At 43.1% G+C, this 20,503-nt stretch overlaps 1 protein-coding gene across 5 annotated transcripts; it reads left to right on the top strand.

Annotated features, from left to right (window-relative positions):
- The first annotated feature begins 517 nt into the window (after window positions 1-517).
- On the top strand, window positions 518-20,310 carry LOC118662836 (pre-mRNA-splicing factor ISY1 homolog). Of its 5 annotated transcripts, XM_036321764.1 has the most exons (12): window positions 534-1,137; window positions 2,654-2,771; window positions 3,472-3,494; window positions 4,003-4,054; window positions 5,819-5,884; window positions 6,063-6,105; window positions 7,858-7,970; window positions 9,956-10,073; window positions 15,568-15,690; window positions 16,480-16,601; window positions 18,891-18,977; window positions 19,356-20,310. In XM_036321764.1, exons 2-12 carry the CDS (start codon window positions 2,769-2,771, stop codon window positions 19,461-19,463), a joined length of 858 nt encoding a protein of 285 aa, XP_036177657.1. In that variant the 5' UTR covers window positions 534-1,137; window positions 2,654-2,768; the 3' UTR covers window positions 19,464-20,310. The 5 variants fall into 5 exon arrangements, with proteins under 5 accessions (XP_036177660.1, XP_036177659.1, XP_036177657.1 ...); XM_036321767.1 differs by lacking the exon at window positions 7,858-7,970 and having other exon boundaries at window positions 518-1,137; window positions 5,808-5,884; XM_036321763.1 differs by lacking the exon at window positions 2,654-2,771 and having other exon boundaries at window positions 536-1,137.
- The last annotated feature ends 193 nt before the right edge of the window (window positions 20,311-20,503 follow it).

The raw sequence follows: 20,503 nt of genomic DNA, 5'->3' as shown, positions 1-20,503 counted from the left end.
GTCGGCCTGCGGACTGAAGGGTCCCAGGTTCAATTCCGGTCAGGGGCATGTACCTGGGTTGCGGGCACGTCCCCAGTGGGGGATGTGCGGGGGGCAGCTGGTCGATGTTTCTCTCTCATCGATGTTTCTAACTCTCGAAACATCGATCAGCTGCCTCCTGCACATCTAATGGAGATGTGCCCGCAACCCAGGTCCATGCCCTTGAACGGAATTGAACCTGGGACCTTTCAGTCTGCAGGCCGACTCTCTATCCACTGAGCCAAACCGGTTTCGGCTAAAGGTCTTTTGAAGCAAGTCTCTAGAGGCTGGGGTAAACGTAATCAGGTCACTATTTCCTTATGTTAGAGCAGTGATTCTCAACCTTCCTAATGCTGTGGCCCTTTAATACAGTTCCTTGTGTTGTGGTGACCCTCAACCATAAAATTATTTTTGTTGCTACTTCATAACTGTAATTTTGCTACTGTTATGAATCGTAATGTAAATATCTGATACGCAGGATGTATTTTCAGGGGTCGCGACCCACAGGTTGAGAACTGCTGAATCGTAGCTATAATTTATTTATATTCAAACTTATATAGTGTCACCAGATTCTTTGTGTGCCACCAATGAGGAATGCTTCTTAGTACACTTGGCAAATCTGAAACCCGCCCAGTCGGTTGTGAGAATTCGGTCCATTCATTGAGAAGAGAGCATGAGAGAGTAGCCACAACAACTTCACACAACCTTAGACAATTGCAGCGCTGCTGGTTCCTGCAGTACTGATAATTACCGCGTGAAATTTCGCAGTTGTTCTCGCGGGAGAAAACCAGCCGCCGGGGCAGAGTCGCAGTACTGGTGCGCAAGCGCAATTTTGCCAACGCCCCATTCTTCCTACGCACGCGCTGGTGACGTCAGAAGTCAAGGGAAGGCCGCCTACAAGGGCAAGTCTGCATTTCCTCCCCCTTCCCTGGCCCATTCTCAGTTTCACTTCCGGTCCCTTATTTCCGGTTCCTTCCCTGCCCCCCTTTTTTCCTTCCGACAGAAAAATCGGTGGTGCGTCAGTTAGAATCTTCAGTTCCCGCCGGGGTTGGCCTCCCCTGAGGCCGGGAAGTTCTCTGGCCACGCGGTCCGAGGGCGGCCCCCCTTACTTGCACCATGGTGAGTAGGGGGACGGGATGTAGGGAGAGCGAGCCGGCGGGCCGTGAGGACTCCCCCACCATCGGAGGCGCTCAGGCGGCATCACTGCGGGCCTCGGGCTCCTAGACTGTAATTTGGGAATTCTTTTCTTGCCTCTCTTTAGCTGTCAGAATTTGGAGGAGGAAACTGGAATGTCGAGAGCCACCATCTCCCAATGGTGTTTTAATCTGGACGAAGCGCTTTACGTTACAGATAGGGGAAACTAAGGAAATGAGAGGCTCTAGGACCGGCCCCGATTCAGGGTGTCGGATTGTTTGTCCCCAAGTCACACTGCGGTTGTGACCATATGTTCCTAAGAGTATTTGACTTAACGTCCGTTCTTCCCCGCAAGTTGTAAACTTTCCGAGGGTAGGGTCTGTTCACCATTTCTTCTAATGTCCAACACTGTGTCTGACACGTTGCAGAAGTTCAGTAACGTGTGAATGAATGTCACAGTGTCATTGCATGAGGGTGCGATCTCTGGGCTGGCGTGGTAAGTGGGCTTCATTCAAGAAGTGCTCACGACGGGTAAACAGAAGAGTGCTGGTACAAAAATGACGCGCATACGTGTTGGTTACAATAGTATTTTCATTAAGTGAGGCCTCCATAAGAAGCACTCGACGCCATAGTAAGGTTAGAATAATTACAACATAAGGGCACAGTATAGAATAATTACAACATAAGGGCATAGTGGAAGCCCTTATAGATTGATGAGCACAAGTGCCTAAGAAGAAAGGAACCAGCTGGCTAGAAGCAGCACTTTCTGTAGGAGGACATGCTCCAAAGTTACTGCTGCATACTGTCCTTTCTGAACTCTGGCGAGCAGTGGGCATCTCCTTGGACCTGGATATTTATGGTTACAGGAGTTGTTGGGTATTTTATACAACTGTCACCATCACACGTTCATCACCCTGGATACATACCCTTATCACTGATCACTTATAATTGATTCATTGTTTTGGAGGACGTTCCTGTGAATTCCATGGGAAGAACCATGGCAGAATTCCCAGCACCTCGCATGGTGTTTTAAGCATGGAGTCAGCATTGAGAAACACTGAATTTAATATTTAGGAACTATAGGCTTTAATGAAATACTTAAGGCACAGACCACCTCAGCCTTCAGCAGGATGGCTTCCCCTCCGAGAGCCTCTATTTTATTCCTTAGTAGACATTGTGCTCATTTATCCCAAAAGCATTTGCCAAGTTTGTTTCTGTGTCCAGTGAAGTGGAGGGTCAGAAAGGAGTTTTAAGTGAGCTCATTTGCTGAGTGTCTATAAACTGCATAACTGATGTCTTCATGTATTTCTCTCATTAAGTCATCATGACATTTCTATGAGATAAGAGGTACACACTATTGTTTAAAGTAGGCTTAGAGAGACTACTTCTTAGGGATGGTAAGTTGAAGAGCCGAGAATAAAATTCAGTTACATGACTCAGCAAGAATTCTTTCTACTTATATCCAGAAAACATTTTCCCTGCCTGACATTGTGTTTTTCAGGGATAATTGACTTGGCACTAATGTGACAATACTTACATAAAACTCACTTTGTAAAAGTTTTCCTCAAATTGCATTGCCGGGGAACAGGCAGTTGTGATGCTGGATAGGAAGTGCCATGGTAGGTATACCCAGACAAAGGGTAGCAGTTGAGCTGGGAAGAAGGGGGTCATGAAAGAACTTCTGGGATAGTGATGACAAAGGTAAATTTTGAAGGATGACCAGGAGTTAGATCCAAGGGGCTGGGGAGCAAAGATTTTAGATAGAGGGAGCAGCATAGGTAAAGTCACAGGATTTGGGATATCTTTTAATATATATTTTTAATATGTTTTTATTGATCTTAGAGAGAGAGGAAGGGAGAGGGATAGAGAGAAGGAAATATTCATAAGAGAGAACCATTGATCGGCTGCCTCCTGCATGCCCCCTAATGGGGATCGAACCTGCAACCTGGGCATGTGTCCTGACCAGGAATGGAACTGTGACCTCTTGGTTCATACTTCGAGGCTCCACCACTGAGCCACACTGGTAGCACATAATATATTGTTTTATTTTGAGAGGATGTTTACTAAAGCTGGGGACAAGGAAGGGCTTAGGATAGAAGAAGCAACAGGAGAGAGCCTAGGCAGGGTTGCTTTGGGTCTCTAGAAATGTTATAGGAAAGAAAAGAGCCTCGGCCGCTTTGGCTCACTGGAAAGTCAAAGGAAAGGAGCCTTGGAGATGGGGTCAGGGTTAGCCCAGGATGAGCTGTTGCTGCCCATTGCTCCTCTGGTTGCAAGTCATTTTAAAAATGGATATTGTTCTTCCCTTCTCTCTCCTTTCAGGCCCGAAATGCAGAAAAGGCCATGTAAGTATCAACTTGATTTTGTCTGTAAATTTTATGTAACAATTATTACCACAGAGCTCTTTCTGTATTTGGTCCTTTTGGTATATGAGCCTTTTGGTACATGTTTCTCTACATACTTTAAAATAGTATTCCCATATTTTCCCATTTGTTTTCCCCATTAGTGTTTTCTGACAGCTCCTAGAACTTTACCAGATGAACATTCATTCATCTGGGGATGGTGCATGGGCTGTGAGAGTGGCAGCTAGGGCACCCCAGGATATTAGCCTTTAACATCTGGATGTGTTGCTCACCGCAGTGGTCTGATAAATAGTTTCCCACAGTCCTTACATGCAGTGAAAATAAAATAAAAACTCATAACTTCTCTGGTTTCTAAATCACAACACACACACACACACACACACACACACACGATGTTAAATATGGTCATGAGCTGATTTACCCTATCCAGGAACTTGGGTGACAAGAGTCTGTGAGCAAGATCTAATGGAGTCTTCTTTCTTTCTGGTAGGACGGCCTTAGCAAGATTTCGCCAAGCTCAATTGGAAGAGGGAAAAGTGAAGGTTGGTGTAAATTTTCCTCATACGTTGTAAATATCATGAACAAATGTGGTAAAATTCTCTCCTGAGTAGTCTTCAAAACTCCAAATCTTCCTATTTCTTGTCTGCACTTGACACACTTATGAACCTATACAGTTAAATTCCAGGTGTATGTCTCTGTACCTGGGGCAGTGTGAGGATTTGGCTGCTTGTCCTTCTGTCTCTTTTGTACGATGATAATTGAGTTCTGATATCCCAGCTCTATTTAATATTGAATAATAGGAAGTGGAAGTGCTATGGGGAACAGCTCTAACCTGAAACCAATAAATGATCTCAAACTCACAGAGACTCAGCCAGGTTAGGGATAAAATGTACCATTCTTTGAATTATTTTATTTTTTTCTTCAGTTTTTTGTAATAGTTTCAGGTGTACAGAGTAGTGATTAGACAATCATACACTTTACAGACTGTTCCCCCTAATATTTCTAGTTTCACCTGACACCATACATAGTTATTACAATATTATTGACTATATTCCCTATTCTGTATTTTACATCCCCATGACTATTTTGTAACTACCAATTTGTACTTCTTATTCCCTTAACCTTTTTCCCCAGTCTCCCAACCTGTCCCCTGCCCTTCTGGCAGTCATCAGTCTGTTCTCTATGAGTTTCTTTCTGTTTTGTTTGTTCGTTTATATTGTTCTTCAGATTTCACATATAAGTGAAATCACATGGTGTTTGTCTTTCTCTGACTGACTTATTTTACGTAGCATAATACCCTCTAGGTCAGCGGTTCTCAACCTGTGGATCGCGACCCCTTTGGCGGTCGAACGACTCTTTCACAGGGGTCGCCTAAGGCCATCCTGCATATCAGATATTTACATGACGATTCATAACAGTAGCAACATTACAGTGATGAAGTAGCAACGAAAATAATTTTATGGTTGGGTCACAACATGAGGAACTGTATTTAAAGGGCCAGAAGGTTGAGAACCACTGCTCTAGGTCCATCTATGCTATCACAAATGGTAAGATTTCATTTATTTTAAAAAAACAAAAACCATTTTTATTGACTTAGAGAGGAAGGGAGAGGGAGAGACAGAGAAAGAGAGAGAGAAACATTAATGTGAGAGAGAAACATTTATCAGCTGCCTTCCACATGCACCCCAACGGGGGATTGAGCCTGAAACCTAGACATGTGCCCTGACTGGGAATCGAACTGGTGACCTTTTCTGTGCACCTGATAATGCTTGACCAGCTGAGCAGCACTGGCCAAGGGCATTCTTCTTTATGGTTGAGTAATATTCCATTGTATATATATGTACCACAATTTTTAAAAATGTATTTTTATTGATTTCAGAGAGGAAGGGAGAGAGAGGTAAAAATGATGAGAGAGAATCATTGATCAGTTGCCTCCTACACGCCCCACACTGGGGACTGAGCCTGCAATCTGGGATGTGCCCTGACTGGGAATCGAACCGTGACTTCCTGGTTCATGGGCCGAGGCTCAACTACTGAGCCACGCTGGCCAGGCTATTATTGGACTTTTAAGTTGTTTCCATTGGCTTACTGTATTAAATACAATGCAATGAATGTTTTTGTTTATATAGTTGTTTCCTAAATAGAGACTATAGAGTGGGTTTAAGACTTGATTAAGATCTGCAATTGGAACTTCAGATGTGTTTAAACCATTAGACATCTTAGATTTCAGGCCTGAATCAGTTGAATGGTGAATGAAGCTTGTACTTTCATACAATATAGTGCTAACGTGTATAGCTTCTTTTTAGGAACGAAGACCCTTCCTTGCCTCAGAATGTACTGAGTTGCCGAAAGCTGAGAAGTGGAGACGACAGGTAAATTCTGAATATGATCTTAGTAGAAGTAACAAGTCTCTAATTGCTTCTTATTACCTAAATGACTCTTAAAACCAAAATTCTAAGTTTTTTAATCACCAGTTTTTAATTATATTTTCCTTTGCTTTTAGACATATTGAAAAGTCATAAGAATTTACTGACTTTTTTTTTTTTACAGATCATTGGAGAGATCTCTAAAAAAGTGGCTCAAATTCAGAATGGTAAGTTTATCTACTTAAAGTGCTTGATTTTAAAAGACACAATTAGACTTGGGGACTTTGACACACTATTCTACCTTTTTATTGATTTATTGATTGATTGTAGAAAGAGAGAGGGAGGGATAGAGAAAGAGAATATTTGTTCTAGATCTGTGAAATATGCTTTTGGTATTTTTATTTATTTATTTATTTATTTATTTATTTATTTATTTACTAGAGGCCTGGTACATGAATCTGATGGGGGCCGATCGGGCAGGGCTGGTGGGGAGGAGGGGACATAGGTGGTTGGCCGGCTGGCCCTGCCCCTGATCCGGGTGTGTGTGGGGGGGCCGATCGGGGGTGAGGCTGGCCAGGGGGAGGGGCCATGGGTGGTTGTGGAGAGGGGCCTATGGGGCCCTGATCAGACCTGTTGGCTGCTACAGTGCGCGTCATAGTGACCAGTTGTTTGGGTCACTGGGCTTTTATATATATAGATTTTTATTTATTTTTTGTTAATTCTCACCCGAGGATATTTTTCCAGTTATCTTTTATTTATTTTTTTAATCATTATTTTTTAATGAGGCCTTTTTTTTTTTTTTTTTTTTTTTCAATTAATCTTCACCAGAGGATATTTTTCCATTGATTTTTAGGAAGAGTGGAAGAGAGAGGGAAAGACAGAGAGAAACATCAGTGTGAGAGAAACACATCAATTGGTTGTCTCCTTCACGAGCCCTGACCAGGGCCAGGGCTGGGGAGGAGCCTGCAACCAAGGAATGTGCCCGTGATCAGAATCGAACTTGGGACCCTTTGGTCTGCAGGTTGACGCTCTATCCACTGAGCCAAACTGGCTAAGGCTGTCTTTGGTATTTTAATAGGAATTGTATTGAAGCTATAGATTGCTTTGTGTTGTATGGATATTTTAATTATGCTAATTCTTCCAATCCTTGAACACCGTATATGCTTCCATTTGTTTGTTTTTTCCTTTATTTCTCTTTTCAATGTCCTGTTTTTCGAGTACAGGTGTTTTACCTCCTTGGTTTAGTTTATTCTTAGGTATCTTATTTTTTTGTTGCAGTGGTAAATGGGGTTATCTTTTTAGTTTCTCTTTCTGAGAGTTCATTACTGGTGTATAAAAATGCCATTGATTTCTAGATGTTAATTTTGTATCCTGCTTCTTTGCCAAATTCATTTATTAAATCTAGTATTTTTTGGTGGAGTGTTTTGGGTTTTCTATATATAATATCCTGACATCTTCGAGGAATGACAGTTTTACTTCCTTCTTTCCAATTTGGATGACTTTTTCTCCTTGTCTGATTTCTTTTTTCATCTCATTGGTAACCCATTCATCATTTAATAACATGCTATTTAGCCTCCATGTGTTTGAATGTTTTTTAGTGTTTTTGTTGTCGATTTCTATTTTTATGCCATTGTGATCTGAGAAGATGCTTGATATGATTTTAGTCTTCTTAAACTTATGAAGACTTATTTTGTGTTCCAGCATGTGGTCTGTTTTGAGAATGTTCCACGTGCACTTGAGGAGAATGTATATTCTGCAGCTGTGGGATGAAATGTTCTGTAAATATCAATTAAATCCATCTGATCTAGTGTGTTGTTTAAGGACATTGTTTACTTGTTGATTTTTGTTTGGAAGATCTATCCAGTATGTCAGTGGGGTGTTAAAGTCCCCTAATATGTCTATTGTTGTGGCATTTATTTTTATGATCATGACACTGAGTGGTGTTTTGAAGATATGATATGAATGTTTTTGTTTTATAGCTGGTTTAGGTGAATTCCGAATTCGTGACCTGAATGATGAAATTAACAAATTGCTAAGAGAGAAAGGACACTGGGAGGTCCGGATAAAGGAGCTGGGTGGTCCTGATTATGTAGTAAGTAAGCAACAGTCCCTGTGGCTGTTCGGGATGAGCTTGTGAGATTTTGGGCGGGCTGGATAGGGCCTGTCTAGGAGCCTGCAGCTCCCAGCCTGTGACTGCTAGAGGGCAAGCACTCACGACATGAAAGAAAGCTTGAAAAAGTCCCTGTTGGCCCTAGCCCGTTTGTCTCAGTGGACAGAGCGTCGCCCTACGGACTGAAGGGTCCCTGGTTCTATTCTAGTCATGGGCACATGTGTGGGTTGCAGGCTTGATCCCCAGTAGGGGGAGTGCAGGAGGCAGCCGATCAGTGATTCTCTCATCAGTGATGTTTCTATCTCTCTCCCTCTCCCTTCCTCTCTGAAATCAATAAAAATATATAAATATTTTTTTAAAAGGTACCTGTTGCATGTGGACAGGAAATCTATGAAAAGGATAGGTTGGATAATGTTTAAAGACTCCACAGAACAAGGCTCAGATCAGATAGGATACCTACAAATACCAGCCAGATGTCCCTGAGTAAGCCCCTTGGTTTCTCTGGGCCTTGTTTAAAATGACCATGGCCCTGCCCAACCGGCATAGCTCAGTGTTTGAGTGTCGACCCATGAACCAGGTCACGGTTCAATTCCCAGTCAGGCCATGTGCCCAGGTTGCAGGCTCAATCCCCAGTGGGGGGAGTGCAGGAGGCAGCCAATCAATGATTCTCTCTTATCATTGATGCTGAGCCCCAGTGTGGCAGGTGGTGGCTGAGTCTGCCACTGAGGTTAGAGTCCCCTCCCTGGTATGTTGATTTTTCTCCCAGCTGCTACCTAATCGATGAAAAGAGTTATTACAATGGATGGTGGTGATGGTTACATGACCTTATGAATGTATTTAATATCAGTTTTGTGTATGCATAAGAATGCTTAAGATGGTAATTTTTTTTTTCCTCATCCAAGGATATGTGAGGGTGGGGAGAGGGAAGGATAGAGAGAGAGAGAGAGAGAGGAAAAAAAAAGAAACATCGATGTATGAGAGAGAATCACATTAATCGGTTCCCATATGTGCCCCCACCGGGAATTAAAATGCTAACCTTTCTGTCCACGGGATAATGCTACAACCAATTGAGCCACACTGACCAGGGTGATGGTAAATTTTATGATATGTGTATTTTTCCACAATAAAAAAAGAAGAAATAATACATTGTCATCAAGTTCAGAAAAGTATAAAGAAGCAGAACAACACTTAGTTGTCTGCAATACTTGAATATTTCCTTTTTTTGTAATCCTGCTTTTTTCTTTGATCGTCATCTGAGGATATGTATAATAATAAAAGCCTAATATGCTAATTAGGCCAGAAGTCCTTCTGGATGACCTTCCGGACGAAGCTGGGGCTTCCAGGGTAGCCCAGGTCCGGGGTGCCTGCCCGCAGCTGGAGGGAAGCCTGGGTCCCAGGTCTGGGTCCCAGGTGCCGGAGGGAAGCCGGTGCTGGCAGCCGGGGGAAGGAAGGCCTATCCTTGCACGAATTTCGTGCAAGGACCTTGGCCCCGGCCCCCGCCCGCCATGGCCGGGGGCCTCTGCGGCCTCTGCTTTGGCCCCTGTCCACCACCGCGTGGCGGAGGGCCTCTGCCACCTCTGCTGTGGCCCCCGCCTACTGTGGCTTTGTCTGGGAGGAAGGACATCTGGAAGGACATCAGGTCTAATTAGCATATTACCCTTTTATTATTATAGATTTTTTTTTTTTTTTATTTAGAGAGAGGAAGGAGGCAGGGAAAGAGAGAGAGATAGAGAAGTATCCATGTGAGAAAGAAATATCATTTGGTTGCCTTCTATACCTGGCTTGACTAGGGACCGAACCCACAACCTGGGTATGTGCCCTGACCAGAAATTGAACCCACCACGTTTCAATATATGGGAGAACACTCAACCAACTTTTAGGTATTTAGATGGATTTTTAAAGGATAAAAAGGTACCTAATTATTTTTCTGTGTACATAAATATTTTCTCTTTTTCTTTGCCGTTAAGAAAGTTGGCCCTAAAATGCTGGATCATGAAGGCAAAGAAGTCCCGGGAAATCGAGGTTACAAATACTTTGGAGCAGCAAAAGATTTGCCTGGTGTTAGAGAGCTATTTGAAAAAGAACGTAAGTAATTAATGTTTGTGTGGGTTTTGGCCTCAAATGTTTTTTAAACATTACAAATAGACTTTTACTTGTCACCATTGAAGTAAGTCTGAATTTTAAGCCTTTGAGTGCCAACCAATATCCTAGGAACTATGCTAAAATTGCCAAGGCATTTTTGCTGATTTTACAGCAGTTTAGGAAAAAAATTATGAATCGCAAGTAAATGAAGTTACATATTCAAAAACTTAAGGAAACCTTTACTACATTTGTTTTCATCTTTGACATATATTGTTTGCTGATTGTATTATAAAATACTAGTAGAAAAAATATTTGAACAAAACATATAATGTTAAAATAGAGGGACACCCTTCTCCAGTATCTTCCACAAAATTGTCATCTTCACATCAAGAATTGACATATTTAGCAATATCATCATCACTAATAAAAGCAGACTTAGAACTGGATGCCATTTCGAAGCTTTAGGGCTACAGAATCTGAGTAAACTTCATAAAAATCGTAGTACCTGTAAAAAATTAGGCAGATAAATGCCAGTCGTCAATTTTAGAACTACAAACGTTCGGCATCATAAGTACTCTGCACTTAGGTGCCATCTGTCAATGAAGAGTGAACTACTAGCATCTAATAGTGACACTGCAGGAGGAGCGTGATCGTGCTCCCCGGCACTCTAGGGGTTAAACAGATTCTTGGCCTGGGGGCTCATATCCATTAGCTCACTTAACTTTCAGAGCCTGACTCATCCCTAGTGGCTTTGCCAGAACTGCTACCTTCACCATGAAGCTTCATGAGTTTTCCCAATTCAAACTTGTGCTTCTTCAGCATTTTTACTTTTCTGACAAAGACATCATGGAGCAGACAAATAGAATGGCAAGACTTTTCTATGTCTTTTCCAATGCTATCTGGAATCAATTTTTTGACTACTTCTTTCAGGTCATTTGTACCTCTTGGGTCATGATTTTCAACTTTTTCCGGATTTGGCAGACTGTTGATACTGAGCCTAAGAAGTCTTTTGAACCTGATTTCTGTGTTTTTTAGTAAAACCAACACAGAATAGATGAATTAAATAACTGTCGGTAGTCTTGATGTCAACATGAGCTTTAATCATGGGCTACTATTTTTTGAATATGGAACACATTTTGTCACAGGTTAAGATCCATGTCATGAAAATTGGGCAGTTTTTGCCCTGAGTATCCTCAGTAATTAGCTTTAACTTTCTAAATACAACTTTATCATTCTCAGATAAGTTAGGCTCACTTCAAAAACATGACCCTTAAGACCATCAGGCCGAAACCGGTTTGGCTCAGTGGATAGAGCGTCGGCCTGCGGACTGAAGGGTCCCGGGTTCGATTCCGGTCAGGGGCATGTACCTGGGTTGCGGGCACATCCCCAGTAGGAGGTGTGCAGGAGGCGGCTGATCGATGTTTCTCTCTCATCGATGTTTCTAACTCTCTATCTCTCTCTCCCTTCCTCTCTTTAAAAAATAAAAAAAATAAATTTAAAAAAAAAAAAAAAAAAAAAGACCATCAGGTGCAATTTGGGTTTCTTGAGTCCTGTGACTAGTGTTTTTCTAATATTTCTTACATTGAACATAACTCGTGCTTTCACATCATACCAATCTTTCTCAGAAAACAGATCAACCACTTTCTCTTTGGCTCCCTTTTTGCCACTTTCTGATGCCGCTCAGAGAACCAAAAATACTAGCCTTGAATTTATTAGTAATCATCATAACAGTAGACATGCTGTTTGCTGGTTGCTTCTCCTATATTACTTCTTAGCTGCACAACAGCCCAGTAGTATCAGAATTATTGTTCCCAAGTTTTTAACAAGAACCTTTAAGCACTAGGAAATGAATTTACAGGCCCAGGGTACATAATTGGGGCTGAAAAGTACCTAGAAATGACTAGTGCCAAATTCCACACTCTTTGCACATACTAGACTCTTATTCTGAATGAGGAGTTCCTCTCTTTTAAATGTCCCAAAATTACAAGGCAGGATTTTAATTGAATTGGATTCATATTTCACTTACCTATTATTTGGGGGGGAACCCCCCCCCCAAAAAAAAACACCTGACAAGTAAAACCATGGACCTAACCACAATAGGTAAAGATAGAGAAAAGTCAAGCTGCTCTGTGTCAATCCAAGACAGGCACCCTTATTTCTCCTGTCCTTTCACGGCCCTGGGAAACTTCAGTTGGCCTTTCACAATGGAAACCACTGGTCTGGAGTTTTCGTGCACAGGCATACACTGGAGATAGTACAGGTTCAGTTCCAGACCACAGCAATAAAGCAAATATCTCAGCAAAGAGAGTTATGAATATATTGGTTTCCCAGTATATATAAAGTTGTTTACACTATACTGTAGTCTATTAAGTTTGCAATAATAGCATTATGCTAACAAATAATGTACACACCTTAATTTAAAAATATTTTATTGCTAAAAAATGTTAACCATCATCTGACCCTTTAGTGAGTAATCATCTTTTTGCTGATGGAGGGTCTTTCCTTGATGTTTATGGCTGATGACTCATCAGGTTGGTAGTTCCTAAAGACTGGGGTGGCTTTGGCAATTTCTTTCTTTCTTTTTTTTTTTTTTTTAATATATTTTATTGATTTTTTACAGAGAGAAAGGGAGAGAGACAGAGAGTTAGAAACATCGATGAGAGAGAAACATCGATCAGCTGACTCCTGCACACCTCCCAGTGGGGATGTGCCCGCAACCCAGGCACATGCCCTTGACCGGAATCGAACCTGGGACCCTTCAGTCTGCAGGCCGATGCTCTATCCACTGAGCCAAACCGGCTTCGGCTGGCAATTTCTTAATAAGACAACAGTGAACTTTGCCTCATTGTTTCACTCTTCCTTTCATGAATGATTCTCTGTAGCATGCCATGGTGTTTGATAGTATTTTACACACAGTAGAACTTATTTCAAAATTGGAGTCATACATACACACACACACACACACACACACATACACACACACTTGGAGTCAGTCCTCTCCAACCTGCCACCACTATATCAAGTGTATGTAATATTCTAAACCCTTTGTTGTCATTTCAACACTCTCCACGGCATCTTCATCTTCTATCCACTGAGCCAAACTGGCCAGGGTTTCTATTCCATCTCAAGTAACCACTTTCCTTGCTGATCTATAAGAAGCAACTCCTCATCCATTCAAGTTTTATCATGAGGTTGCAGAATTCAGTCCCATCTTCAGGCTCCACTTGTAATTCTAGCTCTCTTGCTGTTTCCACCACATTTACAATTACATCCTTGACTAGAGTCTTGGACCCCTCAAAGTCATCCATGGGGGTTGGAATCAGCTTCTTCCAAATTCTGGTTAATGTTTATATTTTGACCTTCTCATGAATCATGGATGTTCTTAATGAAATGTAGAATGGTGACTCCTTTTCAGCAGATATTTCATTTATTTGCCCAGATCCATCAAAGGAATCACTATTTATGGCAGCTATCGCCTTACAAAATATATTTCTTAAAGAATAAGACTTAAAAGTTAAAATTACTCTTTGATCCATGTGCTTCATAATGGATGGTGTGTTAGCAGACATGAAAACAACATTAATCTCATACATCTCTTGGGTGACCAGCTGCATTGTAATGAGCAGTAATATTTAGAAAAGAATCGTTTTTTTCTGAGCATTAGGTCTCAACAGGAGCTTAAAGTATTCAGTAAACCTTGTTGTAAGCAGATGTGCTGTCATGTAGGTTTTTTGCCCCATTTATAGACAGGCAGAGTAAATTTAGCATAATTATTTTGTAATTGAATTTTCTTATTTTTATTTTTTATTTTTAGAGAGAGAGGGGGGTAGGGAGAGGGATAGAGACAGAAACATCGATGAGAGAAACATCAATCGACTGGCTCCTGCATATCCCCTGCTGGGGATAGAGCACATAACCTGGGCATGTGCCCTGACTGGAATCAAACCAGTAACCTCTTGGTGCATGGGTCAATGCTCAACCACTGAACCAAACTGGCTGGGCTATTTTTATTTCTTTTATTACTAATGAAATTGATAATTAAATTCAGTTATTAATTGACATTTGCATACTTATGAATTTTTTTCTTAAATTATCAGTTTTATTCTTTGACCAATCTGTTGGGTTATCATTTCTCTCCTCCACAACCCCAAATTTTTATTTTTCGATTTTAAGGAGAGAGAAAGTAAGGCGGGGGGGGGGGGGGGGGTGGAGAAAGAGAGAGAGAGAAAGAAGGAAGGAAAGGAGGGAGGGAAAGAAACATCGACTTACTGTTTCACTTATTGATGCAATCATTGCTTGATTCTTGTATATGCCCTGACCGGGGATTGAACCCATAACCTTGCATATCGGATGACACGCCAATCAACTGAGTTACCCAGCCAGGGTGTCATTTCCCTTTTGATTTTCAAGATTTACTTAAATATTCTGAATAGTAATCCTAAGTCTGAAAATATTTTCTTCAGACCTTTCTCACTTATCTGTTTTGTTTTTTTATAGTTTGTTTTTTATATACTTATGTTTTCCCCTAATGTTTTTTTTCCCCCCGTGTTTTTGGGTTTTTTTTTCATTAAACATTATTGCATTTTCTGTTATCAAAGCACCTTGTGAAAAACAGTATTATTGGGGCTGGAGGCTACCCCATCTCATACACATTCTGCAATGAACTATTCTAAGATATTCTCAATTTTCATTGTTATATAAATAGTGCTGTGATGTACATCTCTGTCCATAAAGCTTTGCCAGCTTTTGTTGTTGTTTAATTAGGATAGATTTTTTTTTCTCTCTTCTCTCTCTCTCCCTTTTTTTTTGTTAATCCTCGCCTGAGAATATTTTCCCATTGATTTTTATTTATTTACTTATTTTTTTATTGATCTCAGAGAGGAAGGGAGAGGGAGAGATAGAAACATCAATGATGAGAGAGAGTCATTGATTGGCTGCTTCCTGGATGCCCCCCACTGGGGACCGAGCCCACATCGGGCACGTGCCCTCAACCAGAACCAAACCCAGGACCTTTCAGTCTGCAGTCTGATATTCTATCCACTGAGCCAAACTGGCCAGCTATTGATTTTTAGAGAGAGTGGAAAGGGGGGGGGAAGAGACAAAGAGAAACATCAATGAGAGAGAGAGAGAGAAACACATCGATTGGTTGCCTCCCGCATGCACCCCTACTGGGCCAGCTGGGGGTCAAGCCTGCAACCAAAGTATGTGCCCTTGACTGGAATCGAACCCGTGGCTCTTTGGTCCATGGGCCAATGCTTACTATCCAATGAGCCAAACCAGCAAGGACAGGATAAATTCTTTTTAAATGGACTAATTGGGTGAAAGGTTTCAACACTGATGGATAGTACCCCTTATAAAATCCAATTACTAGTGTAAAGAAATGTCTTTCATATTTTCATGAACACACATACTATATGCCTCTGTAACAGTGTGTACAGAGAAGGCTTGAGTGTGATAATGATGGGAAGTTCAGCTAAGTTGGTACTCTTTCTTTTAGCTCTTCCTCCTCCAAGAAAGACACGTGCTGAGCTCATGAAGGCAATTGATTTTGAATACTACGGCTACCTAGATGAAGATGATGGTGTTATTGTGCCTTTGGAACAGGAATATGAAAAGAAATGTAGGTCTACAGGCATTTCATTTCATTATATTTGGCATCTGGTTTCTCTCTCTTGAAACTGGGTTTTTAGATAGTGCTTTATGCCAGAAGGGAGTTTTCTTTGTTGCTAATGGTTCTCAGAGGAAATGATCTGCTAATGCCCTAACTCCCAGTAACTATGAGGCAGTTAGCATGGTGTTGGGCCAGAAGGAGCATGTTGGAGAAGCTACAGAGTGTCATCTTACCTGCTCCCTGTCCACCAGGATTCCTTCCCAGGCTAGCCTTTCTTGAACTCATGAGGTAGTGCCCACTTAAGGAGGTTTAGATCTGCTTTAAACACAGGTAATGGGATATCAGTGTAGAGCAAAATGGGTCTCCCTTTCTGAGCGCTTCCTCCATGACAAGCAAAATGCTGAGCCTTTCATGGACATTCTTTTGAAGCCTCATGACAACTCTGTGAAGAATAAGTGCTACTCCCCAGGAGGTGTACTGAACTAGGGCTTCAGAAGCAGGTAGTCAGGAGTTGGAGCCCTTTGCCAAGGTGCTGTATACGGCATCTCTTTTCACCTGGGCGCATCAGGAAGTCACCAAGGTTGATGAACGGGAGGATCTGAGGGTGTTCCCTAAAAAGCTGCCTTGTCATGACTTAAGTCAGAGCTGTGTGAGACAGACTGCCCCTCACACCTGATTCCCTCCCACCAGGGCAGAGTGAAGGGCGACCCTTTTCTGAGGGAACGTCTTGGCTTTGCTCTGCATGATGTTTAAAGCTTATTTAGAAACCAAAGTAACACCGCTGTCTCTTGTCTTCAGTCAGAGCCCAGTTAGTGGAAAAGTGGAAAGCAGAGAGAGAGGCTCGGCTGGCAAGAGGAGAAAAGGAAGAGGAGGAGGAAGAGGAGGAAGAAATCAACATCTATGCTGTCACGGAGGAGGAGGTACTGGTGGGCAGTGAGGGTCTCTCTGGCGCTCACTTACCTTCTGCTCTGAGTTGTGAAGCCTGGACCTTTTGGGAAGGGTGTCAGTGCAGGTCAAGTTTAGCCACCGCTTTTTGCCTTGCTTGGGACCTCCTGGTAAGAGCTACAAAGTGATCTGCAGTTGTGGCTGCTTGAAGGCATTTGGGGGAGGCTATGCTGTGAACCGAGGCCGACTGCCCCTAATGTTGGGCTTTGGACCCTTTGCTGGACACTGTGATATGAGCTGAGGCCAGCTGCCAGTTGTGCTAGGCTTATGGCCACTTATTTGAAGCTACATTTCAAGCTGTGACTGGCTGCCACTTATGCCAGCCTTGGGGACACCTGATAGGAGTTATGGTGCAAGTTGTTGAGACCAGTTGCTGCATATACTCAGTCTGGGGCTGCTTACCAAGAGATACAAGGCATGCTGAGGCCAGCCACTGCTTGTTTGGGGTTTATGCATCTTTCAGTGATTTTAAGAAAGTGCTTATGTGGAACAGCTGCTAGAAGAGGCTCAGGCTGGGTGATTGAGTTGAGTGGGGCTGGATCTCAGGGAATCAGGGTGGGGAGAACCATGTTAGTCAGGCTGGATGGGAGGAGGGCTCAACAAGGAAACAATGCTGCCTGCCAACATTTCTGTCCTGGAGAGAACTGCCCTGACTCCTGCCCCTCCAGCACTTGTCCTGAAGCTCGTCAATTTAGTTCCTCCCCAAATGTATCTTGCACTTTTCAAGCTGTTGCCCCAGTGCTGGAGCCCAGAGTGAATGAGTTTGTGAGTCCATTTCCAGGCCCCTCAAGAGGAGTGCCTCGGTCTCCAGCATTCCTCCGTTTCACTTGGATGAATTCTCTGCTGTTTCCACAGCCCAATGTTATGGGATTCCTCTTCCTGGCACTGGTGCTCTGGGTTGGGGAGCCTGGTATGGGGGTGGGGCCCCCTGTTCCTCACTGGGGACATCCGCAGCAGAGATATCTCTCTTGATTCTTTTTTTTTTTTTTAAATATATTTTTATTAATTTCAGAGAGGAAGGAAGAGGGAAAGATTGAAACATCAATGATGAGAGAGAATCACTGATTGGCTGCCTCCTGCACACTCCCTACTGGGGATTGAGCCCACAATCCAGGCATGTGCCCTTGACTGGAATCAAACTGGGGACCCTTCAGTCCACAGGCTGACGCTCTATCCACTGAGCCAAACCAACTAGGGCTCTCTTGATTCTTAATTGCCATACTGTGAGTATGAGACCTGCTGGTTCAGCATCTCTACCCCTCCTGCCGGTCTTGACATGACGACTTCTATGTAGCTTAGTTATAGGGCTTTTGTTCAGTTGGTCTCCAGGTTGTTCTCATGACAGTCTATAATTTAGTTGTAATTTTGATGTGGTAGTGGGAGGACAATACAGCATTTACCTACTCCATCATTTTGACCAGACTTTAAATTTAATTTTTTTTAAATAGATAATAAATTTACAAAGATCAAGAACAAAACAGTATATAAAGATAGTCAACAAAGATTGTCTTTTGCAGCTCTGCCCTCCATCTACCTAGTTCTTGCTGCTGTCACTAGTTTCTATTCTCTTTTCTTTCCTACTGCAAAAGTTAGCATACTATACACAATGTTTTGTTGATTTTTATACTTAACTAGAGGCCCGGTGCACGGATTTGTGCATCGGTGGGGTCCCTCAGCCTGGCCTGTGCCCTCTTTCAATCCGGTACCCCTTGGGGGTTGTCAGACTGCTGGTTTCCACCCAAAACTGGCAGTTCGACATCACCCAAGGCATATAGTAGTGTATGAAGCGGCAGGCGGCTGGGGAGGAGCCTGAGCCTGGGCCGGGCACCGCGCCACTTCCACTCATCCCAGCCCCGCTGCGCCTGCTGCTGCCACTCCGTAGCACTGCCGTGGAGGTGGGAGAGGCTTGCGCCCCTACAGCTGCACTTGCCAGCTGTGAGCCCAGTGTCTAGTGCCCATCAGTCAGCTAAGCGTTGCTCCTGCTATGGGAGCGCACTGACCACCAGAGGGCAGCTCCTGCTTTGAGCGTCTGCCCCCTGGTGATCAGTGTGTGTCATAGCGACCAGTCAACTGGTCGCTTAGGGTTTTATATATACATAGATGATGTCTTGGCTTTGTTTCTGTATGAGTACAGAACTTCCTAATCTCCCCGCCCCTCCCTCACCCCCCTTTTAAACAGCTGCAGAGTAGTGCATTTTATAGCACTGCCAATGTTTATTTCATGGTCTCCTACTCATGGACTCTTGATTGTTCTCTGTTTGTAGTCTGATGAGGAAGGCAGCCAGGAGAAAGGAGGCGAAGATGAGCAGCAGAAGTTCATCGCCCATGTCCCTGTGCCGTCGCAGCAAGAGGTAGGGTGAGCTGCGTTGGAGGTGTAGTTTCCCAAGTGCCAGGGGCCTTGCCTCTAAAGGAGACTCCATTGAATGCTTCACTGGGTTCTTTTCCCATCTGTCCATATGAGCAGCTCTGACTCCTGACCACATGGCACTGGTCACTGTGCTTATAATAGGGGTGGGATCTAGAGAAGCAGGATTTTATCTGCTTTAGAGGAAACTGGTAAACATTCTGTTGTTCACATGCTTCCAGTGGGAGAGAAAGGGACCTTCAAGACGCTCTGGGTATTGAGCTCAATGGCCTCCTTCACAGGGACTCCCTCCTGGCTGGGTTCCAGCAGGACATAGAGGGCCTCACTGAGGAGTGTTGCCTGAGTCTTTTACTCTTATTCACAGATCGAGGAGGCACTTGTGCGAAGGAAGAAGATGGAACTCCTCCAGAAGTATGCAAGTGAGACCCTGCAGGCCCAGAGCGAAGAGGCCAAAAGACTCATGGGATATTAGGGCTGAGTGAGGGTGCTCCCTGGGTCTGGAAACCTGTTGGAAGTTCTTCAGCCCCAGCTGGCCCTTGCATTAACCTACAGGGTTCTGCTGTCCTGGGACTACAGACTGGCAGGCTAGTGCGGCAAGGCTCCCTGCTACTTCTTACCATTCGTTCTTTTACCTTTTCTTACCTCAGCTATGGTCTCAGGGGAGGAGTCTGTCCCATCCCTCCCTTGCAGGCTGCCTACATGCTATCAGTTTAGCTGTCACCTTTGTACAAATGTTTTGCTACTGTATGAACCCACTTATTTTTATATTGAATGGGTAAAACAGGCTGCTAACTGGCTGCCTATAAGTGTTTTATTTATCCTTTAATGCCATTTGGTGGGGAGGGTGATCAATTAGTGACCACCATTTAAAAAAATGAAGTTTTTCCTAACAAGACATTATTTGTAACTCCTCTTGAAAAAAGGAAATGTGTCAACCCTGAGCCCACATCCCATGTGTCAGTAGCCAGCCAGAGCTGTACCTTTTGGGCCTGGCATAGTTTTCTGTGGCCTGCTCAGCTTGCCTCATTCCCTCCTGCCCAGGTGGCAGGAAATTGAATTTGCTATTTCTGTTTTATGACTGGTTCTGTAGAGAGCTATTTTTTAAAAATTAAAATTTATTTTTTTAAATTAAATTTATTGGGGTGACATTGGTTAATAGAATCATATAGGTTTCAGGTATAGATGTCTATGATACAAGATCTATATGTTGCATTGTGTACCCACAAATCAAAGTCAATCTTCCATCACCATATATTAGGCCACTTGAGAGCTATTTTTATTAAAGATTTTTATATGAAGGGGAAACCTCCATGCCTGCAGCTGCTTGTTCCCTGGTCTCCCTGTATCAAGGTGATGGTTGCATTAAGCTGAGGTCAGTGGGCAGAGCCAACCTTCCTGTGCCCCCTAAGTGGCCTGGGTGAAAGTACACTGGGGATGCCCAGGAAGCACCAGTTGGATCCAAACCTGCCACCTGAGCTGGGTCTTTTCTTTCCAGTGGGAGAACTGACAGCA

Source organism: Myotis myotis, unplaced genomic scaffold (genome assembly GCF_014108235.1).
Source record: "Myotis myotis isolate mMyoMyo1 unplaced genomic scaffold, mMyoMyo1.p scaffold_m19_p_9, whole genome shotgun sequence".
Classification (NCBI taxonomy): domain Eukaryota; kingdom Metazoa; phylum Chordata; class Mammalia; order Chiroptera; family Vespertilionidae; genus Myotis; species Myotis myotis.
Note: the sequence above shows the minus strand (reverse complement) of the source record. Positions and strands in the feature narration are given on the sequence as shown.

Coding starts and splice junctions, on each gene's coding strand:
- LOC118662836 (XM_036321764.1), top strand. Junction 3,495..4,002: donor CGAAATGCAGAAAAGGCCAT/GTAAGTATCAAC, acceptor TCTTTCTGGTAG/GACGGCCTTAGCAAGATTTC. Junction 7,971..9,955: donor TGGGTGGTCCTGATTATGTA/GTAAGTAAGCAA, acceptor TTTGCCGTTAAG/AAAGTTGGCCCTAAAATGCT.